The sequence below is a fragment of the Poecilia reticulata genome, linkage group LG13 (genome assembly GCF_000633615.1).
Source record: "Poecilia reticulata strain Guanapo linkage group LG13, Guppy_female_1.0+MT, whole genome shotgun sequence".
NCBI classification, from domain to species: domain Eukaryota; kingdom Metazoa; phylum Chordata; class Actinopteri; order Cyprinodontiformes; family Poeciliidae; genus Poecilia; species Poecilia reticulata.
In genome coordinates, this window is record NC_024343.1 from 21,232,902 (window position 1) to 21,256,177 (window position 23,276).

At 37.6% G+C, this 23,276-nt stretch overlaps 2 protein-coding genes across 4 annotated transcripts in view; one reads left to right on the plus strand and one right to left on the minus strand.

The window, feature by feature from the left end:
- Positions 1 to 43: 43 nt before the first annotated feature.
- On the minus strand, positions 44 to 6,793 carry LOC103474771 (beta-galactosidase-1-like protein 2). Its single transcript, XM_008425985.2, has 19 exons — positions 6,690 to 6,793; positions 6,360 to 6,545; positions 5,522 to 5,590; positions 5,317 to 5,412; positions 5,116 to 5,224; positions 4,948 to 5,040; positions 4,792 to 4,873; positions 4,620 to 4,684; positions 4,118 to 4,202; positions 3,822 to 3,959; positions 3,646 to 3,726; positions 3,392 to 3,498; positions 2,409 to 2,555; positions 2,241 to 2,312; positions 1,858 to 1,936; positions 1,458 to 1,545; positions 1,149 to 1,263; positions 799 to 915; positions 44 to 625 (listed from the first exon to the last, which is right to left on the minus strand). Exons 2-19 carry the CDS (start codon positions 6,521 to 6,523, stop codon positions 515 to 517), a joined length of 1,818 nt encoding a protein of 605 aa, XP_008424207.1. The 5' UTR covers positions 6,524 to 6,545; positions 6,690 to 6,793; the 3' UTR covers positions 44 to 514.
- A 104-nt stretch (positions 6,794 to 6,897) lies between these two features.
- Positions 6,898 to 23,276, plus strand: part of LOC103474770 (beta-galactosidase-1-like protein 2) — a 28,456-nt gene continuing 12,077 nt past the window's right edge. The window contains exons 1-12 of one of the 3 annotated variants that reach the window (XM_008425984.2): positions 6,898 to 7,794; positions 10,425 to 10,610; positions 10,862 to 10,930; positions 11,382 to 11,477; positions 12,152 to 12,260; positions 14,121 to 14,213; positions 14,324 to 14,405; positions 15,712 to 15,776; positions 16,281 to 16,365; positions 19,298 to 19,441; positions 20,300 to 20,380; positions 22,850 to 22,956. In XM_008425984.2, the coding sequence (XP_008424206.1) occupies positions 7,691 to 7,794; positions 10,425 to 10,610; positions 10,862 to 10,930; positions 11,382 to 11,477; positions 12,152 to 12,260; positions 14,121 to 14,213; positions 14,324 to 14,405; positions 15,712 to 15,776; positions 16,281 to 16,365; positions 19,298 to 19,441; positions 20,300 to 20,380; positions 22,850 to 22,956 (1,221 nt within the window). In that variant the 5' untranslated portion in view covers positions 6,898 to 7,690. Of the gene's footprint in view, positions 7,795 to 10,273; positions 10,303 to 10,424; positions 10,611 to 10,861; positions 10,931 to 11,381; positions 11,478 to 12,151; positions 12,261 to 14,120; positions 14,214 to 14,323; positions 14,406 to 15,711; positions 15,777 to 16,280; positions 16,366 to 19,297; positions 19,442 to 20,299; positions 20,381 to 22,849; positions 22,957 to 23,276 lie in introns of those variants that run through there. The other 2 variants (XM_008425982.2, XM_008425983.2) reach the window with 2 other exon arrangements.

A 23,276-nucleotide genomic window follows, 5' to 3' on the forward strand; every position in this document is an offset into this window, starting at 1 on the left:
CAAAATTTAGCCTCGCAAAACGTCACATAAGGAAACAAACTGATCGGTTTGTTGTGTATCTATATTTTATTTGCTACAGCAAAATATTTGAGTCATATATGAAAACACTGCACGGGATTTAGGAAGATTTAGCTCTAATAAAACATGTGGAAGCAGCTGGCATGGCTTTATTAAACATCTGAAACCTTCTGGAGAAAAGCTTTCATACAAGCCATATGAAACCATTACATGGACTGGAAATGATCATCAGAATAGTGGACGCTTTATTATTAAGTTATTGCCAGTGTACATTTGTTTTAAAAAAATACTCCACCCAACATTCTTTATAAAAATGCAAAGCATTGCAGTTTATGAAACTAAATTAATCAATAGCAACAACATTAAGCTCTGAATAAATTATGTTAAACTGCTACAACATGCAACCACAAACAATCCTAAGTGTGTTAACTGGTTTATAAAATTCATATTCAATTTCAGCAACAATAAATAATTCCTTAGTGGGTGTGTACAATGTTTACAGCAGACTGCAAAAGGGAAGTTTGTAAACATCAATGGTTTTCCCATATTCAGGATTTTCAGAAAACATAATTTTTCCATCCACTTTTTCTTCTTCAAAAATAATGATCTGAAAGAAAGCAGAAATAATTTAACCCCGATTACACACAGATTACACACGGAAACACACACAGAGAAAGACAGAAAGCAAGAAAACTGTGGTAGAGAGCAAAAGTCAAATTCCTTTTCTTCTGAAGATAACAATAGATAAATTGAGCAATACTTTCAAGTTGAACATTGCACCTGGTTGTCTCCACTTCTGAGCCAAGGTCCTGGGAGATAGAGGAAATGCTGGGGACCAATGAACCAGTAACGACCAAGGTTCTGGCCATTGACAAACACCACTCCTTTACCCCAGTTCTGTGGATGCATGCACGGCACATATATCAACACAGGCTCTTTTTTTCCAAAGAAATTCCAAATGCAAGCAACAAATACGTCTTGGAATCCCAGCTCTTTTGGAACAGAAATTAAAAATTGTTTGATTCTGGCTTGATTTGTTCATTGAACAAATGTAATCATAAAGAGTACATTTGCTTATTCTTTTAAATGCAATTAGATTACCACACAAATGAATAAATTGTCATATTCACAGGAAGCTTGATGAAGGTGTCCTTTGGAGGACCGTCCAAAACGAGCTTGGCCTGGAAAAATCCTGGGACTGGCCCTGACTTAAGGTTGGTTTTCCACTGACCTGAACTTGACAACCTAAACAGAAACACAAGAGGGATGCAGTGCATTCGGATTGTGAATAAAAGTGAATTAATTCCGATTGATGCAGATGCTTAATCCAGCACACAAGCTATTGGTATAACAGACTAATATAATCAAGGTCAGATATTTTATATAAAGTGATGTCATTAACAGATTCAGATAAATTGGAAAATTCACAAAAGGCATACCTTTTTATAAAGCTTGGCTTTAGATCAAAACAGAAGGTGGTGAATCCTCTTAGTGGTGCATGATTAAGCACAATGTCTCCCACAATACCTGTAACCATGTTGACAAGACAAACGCATGTCATTCAGAGTAGGGTGAACACTAAAACGATACGCAGATAAATAAGTGTGCGAATTAGAAAAATGCTCTGGATGCTCTGGGACACTAGATGAAAAGGTCACATTTCTTTGAAGTTCTTGTGCTATGCTTTATGTAAAATACCAGAAAAATAACTCTTAACTTGGAAAACTGGAAACCTAGCTGTGAAAATGATTCTAAAATGGCTAAAACATGGTTTTGAGTATACAATAATAGAAAGGTAATAAGCATAATGTGCAGTAAATGAAAGTGATCCATAAATACCTTTGCGCTGGTTATCAAGAGCTTTACCATAATTCACTCTTCCACAGTTTTCAACAAGTACAGCCAAGGTCCTCTCTCTCTGTGAGGCACACACAAATCATTTCTGTGTCATTTCTGGGAAGGATTATTAATGAATAATACAGTTAAGAAGGTTATTTGACAGTGAAGTGAACTGTATGAGAAACCAGAAAGTTTAAAATGTTTGTTTGAAAAAAAAAAATACAGAATAAAAAAAAAATAAAAAAATACAATTTATGTTGGTTGATGAAGCTTAGAATAGAATCAAGCAGACCACAATGTTTAGAACTCCTACCTATAAAGTTTTTGTTTAACTAGTCTATAACAAGTAATTTCATGTTGACATAAAACGTGATAACTAATACCTTGGCATCAGGCAAGATGACTTCATGAGTCTTGTAGTCCAAACATCCTACATGTTCCCGATCCAAGAACACCTGGAGAACATCAAGGTGCATCCAAGATGTAACTCATACGATATCAATTTACATTACGTCAAAACATTATGTTGGTCTTTTGGTCACTGTTCTCACCAGAGCTCTGTCTCTGATGTTGTTCCCAGAGTTTAACGCTCCTCCACCACTGATGGTGGTTTCATACAGTGTATAGCCATATGACTGACCATTGCTGTTGTTGACTGGGAGATTCTCCATGTTTATTGGCCTCTCTGACCTGCATGGCTAGATGGGTAAATAGTCAAACATAATAGATGTGGGAATTTTAAAGGCATTGTGTGTTACGATTGGTACAAGACATAGACTACACCTTCGCAAATTTGGTTTTGTTACATCCACAGGGGGGAATTTATTGTGATTCTATGTGATAGACCAACACGAAGAAGTGTGTGAACTGAAAGGAATATGGTTTTGAAAATGTCTTACAATTATAAAATGAAAACTTTTGGATGATACTTTTTATTGCCTTCTGCCACAATTACAGCTGGAAGTCGTTTAGGGTATGTCTGCCTTCTTTGAACATGTAGAGACTAAGTTTTCTTCCTGTTCATCTTTGCAGCTCGAGGTTGGTTCAACAGCATTAATGAACAGCAATTTTCAAGTTTTATCAAAAAAAGAAAATCTGTCGGATATAGTCTATGGTTTGACTGGGCCATTCCAACACATAATTTGGCTTTGATCCAAAATACTGTTTGTGACTTTCTCTGTACAGAGACTTTCTTCTTGCAGCTACTCTATAAAGGCCAGATTCAGCTCCCTACAGTCACAATTGCTGTCTTGTCTGCTTCTAATACAAATGCTCTCCTTGCCTGACTTTTGGTTCAGATGCATGCAATGGTTGGTACGTTTGCAGTTGTTGCTCAGTACCTGTATTCTTTTTGGATGATCTTCAATGAATTTTCAAGGATGTAATCCAGAACTTTATCCTGTTTCTCACTGTTTGTTCACAAATATTCCATAACTAATAGTTAGCTATATTACTAGCTCCCTTAATAAATGAAGTATCTGAATTGGGCATGTCTTGTTTATTATTCTAGCTGTCACACTAGACTGATGCTTACCTTATCTATGAACTGTATGGCGTCCCACAGAGAAAGGTACAGCTGCGTGTACACTGGCTCATAAGCTTTCCTCTCCTGAGGAGAAGGCACTTCAGGAAGAGGCTCCGCTAGAACGCAAGCAGGCAAAACATTTAGTCGAAGCTAATCATGCCTCCTTCAGCTTTCGTGGATAACGAGAACAAGAAATTGATTGCAATTTGTTTATTTCGGATGATATTTGGTGGTTATTTTAAATGAGATGTTGAAGAGCTTACAGTTGTACCGGCTGAATAAATCCCTCAGAATTTCATATTTGACAGTGCAATCTCCAGCTTCAGATAGCGGAGCGTCATAATCTGCCAAGACACAGATTACAAACCAAGTATGAAATGTTTATTGCTTATTGTTGTGAAATGTATTAGATTTTGGCGCTCTAATGTCACCTGCCTACCATAACTTGTGACCTGGGGTTTGTAGGTGCCAAAGTCCATTGCTCCATTCATGAAGCCAAAGTTGGTGCCACCATGAAACATGTACAGGTTAATGGAAACGCCTCTCTCCAGAATTTCTGACACCACGCCAAGCATGTCTGTTAAGGGCAGCACATACAGTATTCATTGTGTTCTTGACACGTTCAGATAAGAAATGTAGTCATGCAAAAAGCAAGACTAATTGTTAGGTGAAGTGTGAGCATGTTCAAAAGCATGAGTGGAAACAAGAGCGGCTCAGAAAAAGACGGGCGAGTACCTTCTGCATGGAACACATGATGATGCTCTCCCCAGACATCAAACCACCCAGACCAATATTCCATCACCATTAGAGGTTTCTGGGGCTAGAAGGAAAACACGTGTGTAAAAAATAATGTTAGTAATCCCATCAAACGTTGGCCAACCTGTACAACGGAAATGTTTGTTGATTCACAACATACACACATAAATGTTGGCACCCATGGCAACGATGTTTAAAAACGCCCTGACATAGGCTAAATACATATTGTATTCCTAGAAGTTTAGATCAACTTTTAAAAGTACATAATTAAAATGGATACATTATACTAATTTAGAATATATCAACAATTGTGCCACCAGTGACAATGTGAAAAACATGTTTCTTAACTTTTAATTCATTTGCATGTCAGATTGTTCTACTAGAATAAGAGTGAAACTTAATGAAAGGCTGCAAGCAAATTTGTCCAAGATGATGTGACGTATGCAAGAGCAATATTAAATCATCCATCACCACCACTTACCTGCATGCATGCCAAGTGCTGAATGGCTCCAAATGACAACCTCTGAAGATTTATTGTTTTTAGAACTGAAACGATCAAATTCACAAACTTTTTGGACGACATTAAGACAAAAATGTATAACCAAAAATACAGTGAGATACACTTTATGTTTTGCCATAAGTCATGTAGTTACCTCCCTCCATCCTTCTGTATCTCAAACCTTCCCAGTTGTCAGAAGTTAGCAGGAGCTCATTGACCCCTTTGGACTGGAGACACTATATGAAAGAAAGTAGAGAATGTGCATTTAACAAATGGAAGGGTGCTAACAAAAAGCCTGTAATTAACTCACATTCTTTAAAAAAGGCATATACTCATCGTCCTTTGCATATGATCCATACTCGTTCTCTAATTGGAGAGCAATGATTGGTCCTCCATTCTCAAACTAAGAGACACATTGCGTATTAGTAAAGAAAATAGGCTATTCTTTACCATAAAACCTATTAAAAAGTGCAGTTACCATCAGAGGTTGGACAACTGAGACAAGTTTGTCAAAGTACAAGTTGACAGCATTTACAAATCCGGGGTAAGTTGTTCTCAACTGAATGTCTTTATCTTGTAGCAACCAGCTGGGAAATCCACCCCCCAGCCCCCCACCCCAAAAGAAAAACAATGTTAATTAGACATTGATATAGCAAACACAATAGAAATGTGACATCACCTTGGCAAGCCACCCAAGTCCCATTCAGCACAGATGTAAGGTCCTGGACGTAGGATCACCCAGAAACCTGTCTCTGCTGCTAAACTGATATAGGCCCTGAAAGAGACACAGAAATGTTCTGTTCTGTTCAAAACTAATAAGTCAGAACGCCTTTTGATGTATCCCAGAAAAAAAACAACAACAACATGATTATGCAGAGCCTTTCCTGAGATCTAGCTGATCTTGAAAGTTAAATGTCCCTCTTTCAGGCTCATGCAGGTTCCATGGCACATATCTGAAAAACAGACCAAAGGAAATGGCTTCGCTGATGTTAAATGAGAACACAATCCGGCAAGGTAAAAATAATCTGATATGTCCAACATTACTGATCAGAAGCTGAAATGTATTTTTTTTTTTTTCGGGGTCAAATGGTTATATACCAAATACAATGACATCTGAAAACCAGAGTTTGTGCACATTGTGTTTTTTTCTGATCCACCCAGGTTTAAAGTTGTGGAAATATTTACACCCCACTTTGCTCTGTCTAACTATAAAACGTTTTTCCACTGGCTTTGACTTTTCCATGTGGGCATCTGCAAATATCAGTAATCTCTGAAGGTGTTTATTAGGAGCAGGTGCCACTTACTCACTTTATTTTAATGACTGTTCATAGTCAAATTCAATAAATTAGAATATGAGTTCTGATGAGGTTCCTTTGCCAGATTAAAAGTACCTTTTAAAAATATCAACCTTTAAGCTGTTGTCAAACATTTTCATTTAGCCTACATTTCTGCATTTAAAATGTTTTTTTGTTTTTGTTTTTTTTTCCTCTGATGTAATATTCTAATCTTATATATCATGTTTTCATTTGCTGTAAGCTGAAAATCATCATAATAAACAATAACTTGTGTGTAATTACATACAAGCAGTAAATGTACTGTTAGTCCCAATTTACTGAACATGTCACTATATAAGCAACTGATCAGCACTACATAATTTCAGCGTATGACAAAAGAAGAGCATTCAGACATTTCATCCATTTGCATCTTTGCAGATATACACACGTTGTAAGAGTATTGAGACCACAGGCCTTCATCTTCAGTAGTCTATCCTTCCAGTACGGTCTGGGCACGCGGAAGTAATGGACGGAGCCGCCCAGGATGCGGAAGGGCTCCCCCCTCAGAGTGAACTGAGAGGAGTCGGCCCTCAGCCCCTCACAACTGTTCATTGTCCTCACGTAAATATGAGATCTAACAGAACAAAATCAGAAATAGCAGGACTCATAAGCTAAGACCAAACGTAGTACTGTACACAAGCATTTCAGAAGGTTTAACATAAAATTGCTGAAATAATAAGACTTTTGAAGAGAGATATTGTTGTTTGGATAGTCTTACCAAGCCTTAGCTTTAGTATCCAAAATGTTGAAATCTTAGAGAAAATCCAGATTGCATCCAAACCACTGTGAGCCTGATCAGAGAGCATCTGAGGGTCAAATGGTGCTGGGAGGCCTCAAACACAACACTGTGGATAACGCTAACTATTGTTGTTGGGGAACAACAGTGTCATAATGCTCTCCCTCTTTCTCTCTCTCTCTCCCTCTCTCTTTTTTCTCTTTCTCTGTCAGAAGGGTAAAGCATTGTTCAAGTGTGACGTAGATGCAGCTTACAGATAAAAAGCATATATATTTATATATGTGCTTAAAAAGCATATATAAGCATATATGTTTATATATATGCTTTTTATCTGTATCTTGCATTTCTTGCATTTTGTTGTCATGCCAGTAGTAGCATGTGTTTTTTGTTGTCATGCCAGTAGTAGCATGTGCTTTATGACTTTTGGCATGATTTGTTTGGGGTGATGTATACCGAAACTCAAAACATTGGGGAAAGCAATGTTTTGAGGTCATAGTGAGTGAGGCTACAATAATCTAACAGAATTGTTATATATTTACGTACTTATACTTTTTTTTTTTTTTTTCAAACCAAACACTTTATTATGAAAGCGTCCATGTCTTATTTGTTTTAGCAACATCCGTGTCATTTTGCGACAGTCCCTAAACACAGCTATGGTTGACCAGCTGTATGCGTTACGCTGGTTATTTCTGACCAAGAGGAAACAAACACTTCTCTTTCTCAGCTTCCTTTCATTGTTGGTAAAAAAATAAAATAAAAAAATAATAACAGAGCGACAATGTCGCGTTTTGTAACAACTCGGTATAATTAGACCTGGCGTTGAGTGTTAGCTCAAATGTATGTCTCCAGCTCTTTTAAAGAGTGTTACGTAGATGACGTTGTGTAAACCGTTGTCCAGTTTTGTGAAGAGGACTGGACAGCTCAGATAGGCGCTCTGACACTCTGCAAGCGCTCAGGAAACAGTTGTCCTACTGTTTTGGTCCATGGAAATCTCGTCGATACTTGGGGTTCGTCTGTCCTTAAAGCAACGGTATTTCCTCCTGCTTTGCATCGGTGCTCTGGCAATAGTTGCTTATCAAATTACGAGGTAAGGAAGGCTCGCTCCCTAAAGTTCGCATTTGAAGGTATGCATTGTTGCAGAACCCCGCCCACTGCATGGAGTCAGTCCATGTGCGCTGGGCGTAATTTATTTTTCTGCTTCTACAATCTACAGATTACAAAATGTAACCTACTATGTCCACATTGAAATTAATGCAGATTTATAAAATGTGATTGTTATCAGAGTACTTAAACACTCTTAGCAACATCTGCTTACATTTTCCACTGAATTATATTTTATTTCATGATAAAATGTGATTAAAATTCAAGTTTCAATCTTAAACTATTGTAAAAGAAGGAAATTAAGTTAAGTCTCTGCACATTCTAATGAACATCTGTTGCCACCACATTTGTTGTTTGTTTTCCCTCAGTGATAAAGTGTGGCTGAACACCGTTCAGTTCTGCACTGGTAACTTGTTTTAAATGACCAAAACATGATGAAATTATCTGAAAACTCCAATACTGTTTTGGTAACAAAACCTTTGTGACTCAAACACGAAAATATTCCACTGTATCCTTAAATTTGTCTAATAGCCAACAGCAAAACCACTTGGAAAATGTTGCATAACAGATCTGCTGAACAAGACTGCAAATTGTGATCCGTAAACTTCAACACTGTCTTGTTATTGCAGACAGTGTATCCGTGACCGTTTACTGCTGTACTTATTTTGCCATAAAATCTGACTGAAAATCTGGCTACCAAATAAAATGTCATAAAATAATTAAATCAAATTTTTGTCAAAAAAAATGAGACACAATCTGAAATTACAGATTTTAGGGGACAGTCTGGTTTTAATTGGTCATTTTGGCCCTGTATTATCTCAAACGTCTACAATGTTGCTAATTTTGCATCAGACATATTGGGGTTTGAGTCAGTGCCGTACCTAAAGGGGGCACTACGCTCCTATTTAGACAGCCATCATTTAAATAATAATTTTCTTTATGTTTCTCTTAGTGTACTGCAAGGAATAGCAGTTATATTAACTAATAAATAGCAGTAAGTCACTCAGATACTTTGGTTTTAATAAAAGTTCACAATATTTTATGACAGCCTACAGATAAAAGAAAGAACGGAAAAAATGTCAATGCTTTGATGCAAAATGGGGAAGAGGCGACTTGACCCAGAGACATATGCAGTTTGTCTCATTTAAAAAAAATTAGGAGAAGCAAACAAGAGAAAAAGAAGAAGGGATTTCAAACTGATTATTTTTCAAGAATGATTAGTGTTGTATTTTGGTTTTAGTCAATAATAAAATATGACTAAAACTGCAGTCATTTAAAATTCGATCATGTTTACAAATGCAACCCATTGAAAATTGTCACAGACATGTTAGAACATGTACATTAGGAATGCTCTGAAGTTTTTGATCATATGAATTTATTATTTTTTACCGTTCTGAACAGTAGAAGTGGGAGAAGTTTAATGAGATTTTATTATTATTAAAAATCAAAATAAAGCAACTGTTTAAGACTTGCTCTTAGCAACGTGATTTTACATTTTTATTGCCGTGTCAGTGCATGTTACGTAGTCTATAAAGTGCAGGTAAACGCACCTTGACGTTTTGGCAATTTTGACTGCACGCAGCCAGAAAACATTGCGTAATAGCATAGTCAAATTTTTAAATAAGCCGGAGTGTTGATGACCGCACTGTGTTGGAATTGTGGGATTTTTTTCACTGGTGTCTCCTGAATTACTGTCCCTTTTCATGAAGCTCCTGCTTTAGTTTCAAAGAGATCGGCTCAGTTGTCTGTGAACTTTATTATGTTTCTGTTCCTTATCTGTTAGTGTTCAATTTCAAAGGTGAGCTTTATTTCACCAAGTTACACCTGATCTCCCACTTCAACAGAAAGAGATCTAGTTAGCTTATTTGCATATGGTGTACGGCGCAGCAAAAAGAAAACAACAAATCTATTTGTTTGTACAGTAATACAGCGATACCGTGTTTTTTGTTTTTTTTATTTACATTTTTTTTTTGTGAAGTTTATCACATTGAGGGAATCGCTATGTTAATTTGTAGTTGTTTTTATGAAGAAGGAACCTACATCTAAATTAGTCTTAGTGGCTTATAAATAGAAATTTTAAAAATAGTTCAATATCATTTTCATATGTTTTTCTTTTTGTTTTTCATTAAATTCAATTAAACTTTATTGTCCACTAAGTTCAGTGGATTTTGGTCTTGGTCTTTTCTTGAAGTAGGGACTCAAATAAAATATCTTTTTAGGGCTCCATAAAATCTTGGACCACTTCTGGTTGCATGTGATACAATCTCATGCAAAAAAACAAAAAGTGTATTACAAGAATATGTCGGAATTGTCTATTTATTTGGTGGATACTGATTCCCTATAGGTAAACTGTTCAACTGCAGACCTTTTATCACCACATGGGAGGGGCCTTCCCTTAATGATTAATAGATAAAACCTAATAAAACCCAAGATAATGCACAAGCACTCACAAACATTTTATCTTAGTGATACAGTGTAGGAGATATTTCAGCAGGTGAACCTAAATTATCAGAATGGCAAGAAAAATAACATATTTATTTTTTATATATATATATATATATATATATATATAATTCTAAACCTGTTTGTCTTATGTCATATTATTTCTCTCCTCAGAGACCATCCACAAAGAGCAAGAATGAAGCGCGCAGAAGGACTGAGAGCCAACTCTTCACAGTTCAGCTTGGAGAAGCAACCCTTCCGCATCCTGGGAGGCTCTGTCCATTACTTCCGTGTCCCCAGGACCTACTGGGAGGACCGACTGCTGAAGATGAAAGCCTGCGGCATCAACACTCTTACAACGTGAGCGCCCTGTGCAACTCAGACATGACTGAGAACATGTCGGAGCACAAAGGTCAAGAGAGCGGGAGGGCAGATAAAATGCGGCACTGTTTTAAACTGAACGTGAAAGCTAACCGATCATGCTCAGGAGTCATACTCATGTAAAGAGCTGTAATACAAAGTGCAGTGCAACATTATAATTGACTATAAACAAAAATGCTTAAAACACACATAACACACACAAAAATAACAAAAATTTTTTGTCTTTTCAGCTATGTACCATGGAACCTGCATGAACCAGAGCGAGGGGTGTTTGACTTTGAGAATGATCTGGATTTAGAGTAAGGACTTGCTGAAGTAAAATGCTCAACTAGAGGTTTGACACAAGTATCGTTAATGTCCAGCAGGGGGCACCATTGCATTGTAAAAAAAAAAAAAAAAGTCTGGCTGTCTATTGCATTGATAACCGCTAAGAAAACATTTACCCCTAATAAGCTCTTTGCATTTGAGTCAGTGATTGTGTGTCTCCTGATTGTGAGGCCAATGATCAATGAAATGTGTTGATTGTTGCCGAAGAATTAATAGAAACAAATGTCTCAGAGCTTTATTTCATTGGAAAATTAGGGGGGGTGGGTATTTTAGAAATGATTTGCTGCTGGAGATGAGCTTCTTTATAATTTGAGAACAATTATTCTTTTCCACATTTTATTGACTGTTGACATCATTGCATATATGAAGACGTATAGCCCCTCACAACTAAAATATTTTTCTAAATTGTGCATCTCTTCTTAGAGCTTACCTTCGCATTGCAGCCAGCTTGGGCCTCTGGGTGATTTTGCGCCCTGGGCCATACATCTGCGCTGAATGGGATTTTGGCGGACTGCCTAGGTAAAAAAAACACAAAAACTACAATAAATCAGTTTATATCCCATGACCGATTAATCTAAAGTTGCTTCTGAACGTCTAAAATTTGACAGGAAATGTATTTTTCATTCAGGTGATCAGATTCTCAGATGTGTCTTCACTGCAGGGTAAAAAAAAAAAAAAGCCAATAGAATTGCAAGTGAGCATTTTAGGAGTTGTGTTTCTATTTGAGAATATTTTTCTCAGTGACCCACTTTACAGGGAATCACATAACCACAATATACGGAGTACAGAAGACAGTAAAATGCACACCATTTCAGTGAAGCACTTCCATTACTCTGCTGAAAGCCACTGATGACTTTTAGCGAGATACCGGATCAGGCAATAATTAAATCTGGCAGGCCTTATCCCTTAAAGGATGAATTCATTTATTTCTGTAATCAAAATACGCTCAGGCCAATAATTGGGTAATTGTTGGCTGAACAAGACTGAAGGAATGTATTTTGGATGGCTCTTGCCTGTGGGAATGTTAGGTTGAGAGTCCGCTTAGCTGATGAGCATTATTACGAGGTGTTTAAATGACATGCAGCAGAGCATGATCTCATATCAAGGTTACCACATCTTTTTTTTCTTCAGCTTGAAACCCAAAGAAAGTTCATGCATGTCAAGAACTTATTTGACGTGGTTTGTTTTTGCAGTTGGCTGCTAAGAGATGAAAATATGAAGCTGAGAACGACCTACTCAGGATTCACAGATGCAGTCAACTCCTTTTTTGATGAACTCATAAAGAAAGTTACTCCATACCAGGTACTTTTTTTAAATTTAATTTATTCATGTATTTTTCAATACTTGGATTCTGGTGCCAATTGCTGAGAGGCAGAGCACGCACTGGACATGCTAGCAGTCCACCAGAGACTATATGTTACTTATATAATAATTAGTAAGATTAGTAGTCCTTCAGATATACAGCATAAAGAAATTGTTTTGTTAATAAGCAGGAAGTGGATGGCTTTGGCAAAAGTGTGTAAATGACCCAAAGCAAAGATTATAAACGAGAGCTGAAAGCTGAAACCGAACGTCCACTTGTTCATTTGCGTGTACAAGCCAGTGTGAGCTTTGCAGGACATCTAGTGGTTTCAGGAAGTTAAAAAAAAGTAACAATTTTATATAACAATTGCTTCTGATGTACTGGGATTTGCAGTCATAGTAACTTTGACAAGGTGGTAGATATTAAAATAAAAACAACCTGAGAAAGTTGTTTTCTGTCTAACTGAAAGTAGTGCTCGTGTAACATCGCCTTTCACACTACCTGGCACCCCTAAAATCATGTGTAAAAAGCTTTAAAATTGTTTTATTGCTTTACGTATTTTTGAAAAGCCAACTTTTAGTTTATTCTGTGAGCAAAACATACTAAGTTAAGAAATAGTTAATTTCTTTTTTTTTTTTTTGTTTGACTAAGACCAGAGTCATGGATTGAGGCAGATTATGTAAGATGCACTGCTTCTGTGTTGATTGGCTGTTCAAAGACCAAATGTCGAACTGTTCTCAATTTTCTTACAGAAGCAACTAGTATTATTCAAAATGTCTTGACCACGGCACCAGGCACTTTAACAAAGTCTTTTTATCTCTAGAATAATTCCAAGGCTTCTTCAGTTCATACTGCAGCCTCAATAGCCTCATTTTAACTGTATATTGCCTCAAGATTTGATCTAAAAACTACATGAAATATATATTTTTTGTTTACTTCTATGCCACCTTTCTGCCACATTTAAAGAACTGGCATATATAGAATATATTAAATATTCTCACCAATATGCCTGAGATCTTCAAATGGAACTGGTCCTTTCAGTGGAAAAAAATATGCACTTTTACTTTGTGCAGATCACTTCCCCTTTCTTGGGACCACGAGTTATTTATTTCCTGCTGCTATATCTTAGCAGGAACTATTTGTTTTAGAATTCTGTCAGTTTTCAGTTCCCGTTTTCTGTTCCCCTTACCGTCATTAATAAAATGCCTTTTTTTTTTCTGTCTTAAGAGGAGAACGTCTTTAAACTCAAGTTGAGACTTTCCCCCTGAGTTGCTATTTCAAACATGCCCTTTATGTTTTCCTGCAATTGGAAAGTAGGATGTCGACTTCACAGAATGCACAGACGGCAGGTCAGGAAAGAATGCAGAGGAAATTACAGTGTTTTGTTTGCTTCATGGCCGACGAGGCTCTGTGCCCATCCATCAACATCTAAATAAAAAAACAAGATACAGACCAACAAAAAAGAATAGAAAGCAACACATTCTTTTTTCTGTAATGAGTACTGTGGAGGTGGGAAGGTGGGAAGGTATGTAATACTGACAGACGTTTGTTTCTTGTTTGAACCCCTGAAGAATATCTGTAAACACATATCAGGGCCATATATGTGCATGTGTGAACATGGCTTAAACAAGCTCTTTCAGTGGCTAATTAGATTGTTTCTCCCTTTCTTTTGTTCAATGTTACTTGAAAAAAGCCACACACACACGCACGCACACACACACACACACACACACACACACAAAAAAGAAACTTGGATTTGCATTTAACTGTGTTTAACTGTATCAGGGGTAAGATTGGTCCAAGAGCAGGCGCCAAATCCTCTAATGTGTTTCGTTTATATTTGGCAAATTCATATGCAGTACTCCCAGGGTGGCCCGATCATAGCAGTTCAAGTCGAGAACGAATACGGCTCCTACGCTAAAGACGACAAGTACATGCCTTTCATAAAGGAGGTGAGAAACACTGTTAAAATAAACCAGATTTGTTTTAATTGTTCAAACTTTGTTGAGGAAACGAACCCACTGTTTTGTTTGGCTGTCTCTTTAAACCTTCCTCTGTTTAGGCATTATTGTCCAGAGGCATCACAGAGCTGCTGCTGACCTCTGACAACAAGGACGGGCTGAAGCTCGGAGGAGTGAAAGGAGGTATTGTCAGATGGGCTAACAGACCAACGGTCTCTCTCTCTCTCTCTCTCTCTCTCTCTCTCTCTCTCTCTCTCTCTTACACACATAGACTTACATGATGTTGGTGTGTGGGTTGTTTTCTTGCACGGTGGCAAGAGGTTTGATCCAAGGGCAGCACAGTGTCATGCAGCAGCAGTTCAGAACCAATTTGTCGGCAAAGGATTCTGTGTTGCACCAGAAAGTTGCTCTTTTTGCATCCCACTGGCAGGAAAGCTCAGTTAAAAGAAACACAAGCTTTAAACGCAGTTGTTCTTCTTTCACACACTTACAGTTTTTATATGTATGCATTAGTGACAGTTATAAAGGTTTTCTTTGTAGTTATTCGTGTGCTTTTATGCATTGTCATCATATATAGATGTTTTTTTTGTGAAAAGGGACTGGATCAGTTCATTCCCTTTGCCAGTTGGTGCCACCGATACACACACCAAACTATTATCATTTCAACGCAAACCTGCTTCCATCTTACACTTCTAAACAAACAAAACATTTACTGTTACTTATGTGCTTACCTGTTGTTTTCTAGCATTTTGTTGACTCATAGAGTTAAGTAATCATAAGCACTATATCTACTGAAATAGGATTGTGATTGCTAATTTATGAAATCGTTATCCGCCGATCTTCTTTACGGTACCTAATCACTTTAAGTCATCAGCTGTGGAGCAGTTACCACATTCTGTGAAGCGGGAGCACATTGACACATGATAAGTGTTAAATAACTCTCCTTTTCTACCCCAAAACAGTAATGCTGGGAATGAACAAAACAGTAAAACTCGGAAAGGGGGTGAAATGCTTTGGACAGTAAAACTGCTCTTAAATCAGCAGTGTTGTTGGCCAAAGCTGCTTTCAAAATCACCACTTTATTGCTCTAAAAGGGTGGAGTATATGTATTTTCCACATTTTTCTCAAACAGCATACAAAAAAGCTATGTTAAGTCTTAAGCTGGGAACTATATACCGGTCAATCCTCCAAGTGTATGGCACATATTATCATTTAGTACCTACTTGAAAGCAAGTCAGATAAACTGTCTTTAGAGAAATAACTCTTCCACCCTGGGCTGAAAAAAAAAGGAAATATCTACCTGGGTACTTTATATTGACCCTCCTCTTATATTGTTACAATGGAAATTTAATCAAATAATTTGAGCATTTTATTATAAAGTTGCTTTAAGTTTTTAAATTAAACAGCTGTTCCGTTTTAATATAAAGGCAATAGCCAGCTTATGAATCTACTAATAGTTCTGGTTTTTGTTGTTGTTTTTCCTCTGAAGCGCTGGAAACCATCAATTTCCAGAGACTGGACATAAACGAGATCAAGTATCTGGATGAAATTCAAGTAAGTCCTGTTGGTGCAAACTGAAACTCAGCATTTAGGAATGTTACCCTGACATTAACTCTGGCAGATTTTTGAATTTGTTTTGTTTCAGTGAAACAAACATTATATAATATAGGTGACGAGTTTTATCACAGACAAATGAGTTTTTATTGCTTCTTGCTACTTCTTTATTTCTATTTTATTTATTTATTTTCTATTTGAATTTTTTTCTTTTTTAGTATTGCTGGTGTGCTTTTGAAATAAGTATTTAGAAATTCTGATTAATTCCTAAACATGTCTCCATTACAAAGCAATAATTTCAGCTGTTGTTTCCTTGGTTTAAAAGAAATGTTGGAAGCACGAAAGAATACATTAAGGCAATTTGTTTAAAGGTTGTACCACAGCATCCAGTGCATTCTGTTGCGCAGAAAGAGAAAGGTCATTCAGACATGTTTCCTTGTTCACGTTGTTGCTCTACCAACCTTTGCCATTTTTCTTGGCTCTAATCCGTTTTATTTGCTCTAGCCTCAGAAACCTAGGATGGTTATGGAGTACTGGTCTGGCTGGTTCGATCTCTGGGGAGGCCTTCACCATGTCTTCCCTGATGAGGGTAAGCCTTATTTTAGCTTCACTGAAATAATTAACACATAAGATGGGAAGTGGGTTTCTTCTTTTCTTTTTTTTTTGTTGAGAGACACTCAGAGCTGCTAACAGGGGCATTCACACAAGAGAAAGGCAAGCTTTTGGGAGATGGATTCTTTGTTAAGAGTGGAGCTGTTCTTCTCTGTGCAGAGGGTCGATAATTCCAGCTAATTTGAGATAGGGACAGACGGGTATTTCTGTGCGCCGAACCAATGCTAAAGGTAAAGTTAAAAGAGCCTGTTTTCGGGTTAGACAGAGTCTCTGTGCCTCAGGAGAAACAAAGATTTCAGACAAGTCTTTTGCAGTGTGAATAAAATAATTTGTTTGCCGAGGAACGGCTTCGAGAAGAAAACAATCTGTGTGTGTGTGTGTGTGTAGGGTTGCATAAGATAAATTATCTGTCTCTTGTTAGAAACCACATGCAGTCCACAAAATGTTCTCACAAGGTAAATTTAGCCTGGTCCCAATAGTTTTAATATGTAATTATTTAGAAAAGTAGACTTTTTTTTTCAACTGTTTACTAGTTTGTTATGATCGATACCCATTTGCTTTGTATGGATAACGTGATTTTTTTTTTGTTTTTTTCCCAATTTGAAGAGTAACTAAGAGGAATAAACATCAACGTCATGTCATGTCATGTCATGTTTATTATACCATAGAAAAACAGACAGTTTTGGATTACTAATTCAACTTTTCCCCCTACTGAATAAATTAAAGGTGCCCGGAAATAGCACACACACCTCTGCAGGGCTGTCGCATAAAGGATCTTTTGCATCAAACTGGCATCAAACAGCAGCACACAGAAAGCCCCTTGCTGTGTTTACTGACAGCGTCAGCTTCTAGGCAGGAAAATAGCATTTGAGCAAACAAAGAAATCCAAAATGTAAATTCACACACACAGAACAGACCGCAAGTCTAAGCCTGTCGAAAAGGCCCAAACAGGCAAAGACTTAGACAAATAACACCCATGGGGAAAATGGATTTTTGTTGAGGACAATCGGTAAAGAGTTGAGCTGGTGTTAGTATCTGTAACCAACATTAGTTAATGATTGTTAATGGTGAGCTCAATAATCCACCTTTTGCTCAGCCTTCTTCCCTGTTACATTATCCTCCTGCAGAAAAGGAGAGCCACACATGAGAGTGTTTTTTTTATTTTTTTATTTGAAGGGTGAGATTTATGCAGGTGAGAAAAAGTAGGTCAGAAAAACTGAAGACTGTGGGATATTGTGTGTAGGTTATTTTTAGCAGAACTGCTCATCTGCTGATTCTGCTTATGCATGTATTTGTGTCTCATTTTATAAATTGTTGCATGCTCATAAAATGAGGCACATTGTAAAATGAGACATATAATGTGTCTCATTATACAGACACGTTATAGCTCATGTTTTCATCAAATGTCGATATTCCTATTTCATGTTTAAAGCAACTAAAACATCCTCTTTAAAATGTGCTTTTTGTGGGGAAAAAATGCATTTTGTTGAACATAATCCCTTTTGACATTTGCAAAATGCTAATAAAAATGGTGCCAAATTTTAAAGCAGTTTTTTTTTTTGCTTCATTATTTTTAGTAAATATATTGCAGTAGTGTGTTATGATTTACAGCCCAGAGTTCAATGGTGTACCAAGCAATCCTTTAGAAATGATTTGGTACAAGCACTGAACTAAACATGAGATAGATACTTCATCATCTTAAAAGGCCTTTATAACAGCTTGATGAAGCTAACTGCATCACTGTAGAATTTTTATTTTTGTCATTACCAGCAGCCGTACGCATCTTACACAAGATATGCTAAAATCTGTGGGCCATCTGCCTTGCCTGCTTTGTTTTAGCATTGAGAAGGAGCAGAAAATAGAGCTTCACCCCTGCAGAAAATGTCACAGAAAAAAAAAAGTCTAGTGTTTTCAGGGGGGATTCGTATTCTTGACAGTTCAGTGCTCTACAGACTGCCACACATCCAGCAGCTGGAACCACCACCGGGTTAGTGGACTCACAATGGACAGCTGATATTCACTGAGGCTGTGATTTTTGATTCAAATCACTAAAGGTCCACTATTATGCTTCCTTGAACAAACTAGTTTAGGTTTGTGGGCTTTACAAAACAGGTTCATTACATCTAACACACAAAATTATTCTCAGGTATTGAGATTTCACCCAATCAGTTCTGCCTGATTTGAGCTCATGTAGGAATGCGATGTTATAGGGCTACATCACGATTAGGCAAATAAGCTGTTGCTGGCCAAGCCCTCTCAACTCAGTGTTTACATTAGCACCTCAGACATGTGAAAACGGCGACAAGCAGATGCACAGTGGTACAACCGTACATCTTTGGTAGAAGAAGTGGAACCTCCTGAACAACTGTCAAGCCACAACCACTGGAGGGTTAAACGCTGCAGATCTGGTGTTCATTTATTATGCTATTAATTCAAATTCTGAGAATTTTGCTTTGCTTTGGGCAGCCTGAAGTTATGCAGCTGGCACCAGCACAATAATTCGGCACAAGCTGAGGTTCTTTTTTTTTTTTCCACAAATGCAACCTTTTTTTAAAAAAATATACATGCGAGGTTCTAAGAGAAGCACTTCTCTCAACATGTGATGTCTTGAGTGTTTTCACAAACACCGCATCTTCTCAATGTAGGCCATCACTTTCAGTTTATTACAATTGTGACAGTAAATGCAGAGAGATATTGTGGGTATCGTAACGTCAGACATGGTACTAACTAAGAGGCTATTGTCCAGCGTTAGCTTTCTTTGGTTAAATTGCAGGGACGTTGCAAGCAAACATAAAATGAAGCCATGCAGCTCTGTTCGCTGTGACTGGGAGAAAATGCCTAGACACGTGCTTTGTATTGTTGTAATGAAGAACATTTTAACGTTTCTCTATTTTCTTTTTCTCTGGTAGACATGATCTCGGTTGTCAAAGAAGTCCTGAAGCTGGACATGTCAATCAACCTGTACATGTTTCATGGAGGAACCAATTTTGGCTTCATGAGTGGTGCGTTTGCTGTTGGGCTGCCAGCACCTCAACCCATGGTGACAAGCTATGGTACGTGTGACCGGAATTCTTGACAATAAACTTTTCTGAGCGTTTCAAGTAAAATATGAACTTTGTTGGGCTGAGCTTTTTTTCCCACACTGTAAGCCAGATGGCTCAGAACATTCTGAGGTTACTACATGTTTGCTAGATTTGATCACAGCTGCGCTGGGTAAAGCTGCGTTTTTAACAGACCTAATTAGATTTTTATTTAAAGAATTCTTTATACTGTAAAAAGATTCCTCGGCATGCTTTTAGATGAACAATTTCTGCTCTCGATCTCCTACTCTCTCATTTTAAAGACACAGACTGTGTATCTTCCTAAGCTGATATGTGATACACCAATCATGCTTATCTTTTCTTTTTACGTACCCAAGAATAATGTTATGTGCTTGATTTAAATGGTTTGTTTTAATACATAAAGTTGTTGCTGAACTGGAGAGGTGTTTTTTGACCTTTTGTGTGAACCTGCACATGTTGATGGGGCTGTTGCATCTGAATTTCCCCACTGTGGGACAATAAAGACAATTTCTATTCTAATCTGAAGACAGAAAAGTAAGCGTAATGCCCTCTTCTTAGAGTGCATAACACTGCAATTACTGCTTTTCTCATTCAGGAGAGTCAACAACCTCACCTCTGACCTCCAGAGGTCTTTCCACTTGTGCTGCTACTCCCTGAATGCCTTTTACCTTTTTGCCTCCGAAAGGCTCCATTTTCTGTCCAGATAAACCCAGAATGTGTTTCGGGCTGCTGCCGCTGCCTCAAGATGTTTGATAGGGGAGCGCAGAGAAAGCATCTGCCACGGTAAGAGGCATCCGTGCCTCTCTCCGGCTCCCAAACCTGCTGTTCTGATAGCGTATTATCTTTCAGATTACGATGCTCCATTATCCGAGGCCGGGGATTACACCACCAAGTATCATCTTCTGAGGAATTTATTCAGCAGCTACCACAGTGAGTGTTGCATGCTGTTGCTGAGATGGGCCTGGCATCTTTCTCTTCTGTCTTCTCCTTCCCTTTCATCTCCCCACGTAAGTTAATTCTTCTTGTAGAACCTGTTCTCTGTTGGCTCAAACAGGATAAAATTGCATATGATTACAAGTAGGGATTGGATTCAAGTGTTTGTGTGCTTTTCCGCGTGTGTGAGCTCTCTGCCTTAATCAGGGGCCCTCGGCATGACTGGCAATCGTGAAAACAACATACATGTCTTGGATTCTGCTCACTGTTTGTGCAGTTTTTCCCTGTTTGTAAAACATGTCGTTTGTGATTGGGGGCAGAAGTCTCGAGTGTTTTGTGGCCAGGGCTGGCTCTTTGGCAGCCTGAGAATGAATCCAGCATAACAAAGTAATAATTTGCCTGCTGCTGTGGTGATTGAAAACGGTTTGAAAGGCTGCCTCAGCGTGATGCATCCTTATGCTTTGTAGTCTGTTGAACAATAAGCATTGGCCTGAATATGACAGTGAGTTTGAGAATCCTCTGTGCTCTGCCCCACCACCACAAAGATCTGACCTAATTCTTTAATTAGATCATCTACATGTTTTATCATTGTTTGCCTGTCAAATTATGTACATTATGTCAGTTACTGTTGTGTATGCAAGCCTTTTCCTGTAACTCTGGAAAACCACTAGAGTTTCCATTGGGCATGTAGGAGATACAAAAAACATGTGGAAGAAGATGCACTGGTCAAACGAGACCAATGCTGAATTTCTCGTCTACATGCAAAATAATTGTTTTTGGCAGAAAACCAATACTGCACATCACCCTGAACACACAATTCTTACTGTCATATATAATGGAAACAGCATTTTTTTTTTTGCTGTGAAGATGGATGAACATAAATAATCCTGGAAGAAAAGCTGCAAATCACTCGAGATATGAGCTTCACCTTCCACCAGGACAATAGCCACAAGATTAGAGCCAGACATTGACGTCAAAGCTGCGTTACAATGGCCTTGACCTAAATCTGATTGAGAATTTCGGGCAAGGCTTGAAAATTGCTGTTCATAGACACACTCCGTTCAATTTGACTCAATTTGAGCTTTTTGGAAAATAATAATGGGCAGCATTTTCAATCTTATCACATACTCGGAGCTGGTAGACGTAACCCCAAAAACCTGCAGATGTAATTGCAGTGAGAAGAGGTTGTACAAATAATTTAATCATGGGGTAGAATGCACTCAGTTGCCTACAATTTCAGATTTTTATTTTTAAATGATCTTGGTAACCGTGTATAGTTTTTCTTTGAAAAGTAATGCTCTGCTTTCTGTTGGTTGATCACTTAAAATTCTGCTAAGATATATTGAAGCTGGTGATTGCAAGCAGACAAAATATGAAACCCTTAGGTTCCATGAACATTTTTGCAGTGCTGTGCATGGTATGGAATAATACACCAGTACATTATACAGTTCTAGTTTACTAGTTAGTCCTGATTCTTTTAGTCGATGTAAGAAAGGAATTTCTTTGAACCTTTCTTACACTAAAATCAATTAGTTCATTATATTTTATTTGGATTTTATATGATAGATCAACTTGGAAGGAAAACAAAATCTTAAGTTTGCGGTATCCATTTGTATTCAGCCAATCTTACCATGAGACCCCTAAATAAAGTTCTGTGTAATCTATTACCTTCAGATGTCATGTAATGCATAGAAACCAGTGTGAATAGAGCTATTGTGTAATAACAGATAATACAGAAAAAAAAAAAAGCCATTGCATAAGAATGAATCCTCCAATCAGTCCGGTGATAATATTTTATGATGAAGCGTCTTTTTTGTTTTTTTTTGTTTTGTTTTTTTTTCCCAACAAAGTGAAATTGTCGGTGTGATTCAGTCTGTGGCACAGTTTCTTCTTTTCATTCTTGCTGTGGTGAATTTGACAGAATGTAAGAGGGGTAAATGTTACACAGTTCTCAGACTTACGAGTGTCGAACCCAGGAAGAGTTGTTTAAAGGAAGTGTCGGCCATTATTCTCAAAGTTTCCCATAAGTGAGCCTCCTTTTACCACTCGATGAAAGGGGAATGCTGTCAGGCCGTCTCTAGTGCTGGTATACCTGTGAGATTTAACAGCTTTAAAAGCAATTGATGATCCTGGACAAACGCTGTTAGCGGTTGTTGAGAGACCGTTTCAGAAACTGATAAACAAATTGGCAAAAATGCTCCCCCACAGAGACTTAAAAGAAGTTTTCTGATGTTGCTTTTTCATGTTTGATACAGAGTGATACATATGAAGGAAAACATAAAAAATCGATTTCTATGAATACATTACTGGAAAGCCTGAGTTACTTTGATTCTTATGTAAGAGTTAGATTTGTTTTTTTCTTCCTGAGACTTTTAACTCTTTGAAGCTTTTTCAGAATGATGTCTCATCTCTTGACACATAAATGAAAGGGAAGTTGCCTTTATCCCCCCTTTTCCTTCCTTCCAGACCAACCACTTCCTGAACTACCCGCCACTCAAGAAAGGAAAGCCTATCAGTCTGTTGTCGTCCAGCAGCATCTCTCTCTTTGGGACAGTCTCCATTCAACTGAAAGGGTGAGAAATGTACATGCAGAAGAGCCTAAAAATAAGGATGCCATCAACTTATAAAGGAATAACTTATCATGGTTCGGAGAAAAGCTTAAAGGTTGCTTTTTAATAAACACAAGTCTGCCAGCTGAGAAGGCAACGGAGGAAGGTTAATTCTGTGTGTCTGGTGAACAGTTTGTGTTGTTTTGTTTCAATATGTTGCTAAATGACCCACTTACAAAACATTTTCTGCTTTTCCAAATAGTCCGCTAGAGCTTTTTCTTTTTTTTTTTTTTTTTTTAAATGTCCAGGCATTTCAAATATTTGATGATGCACTGCACCTAAAG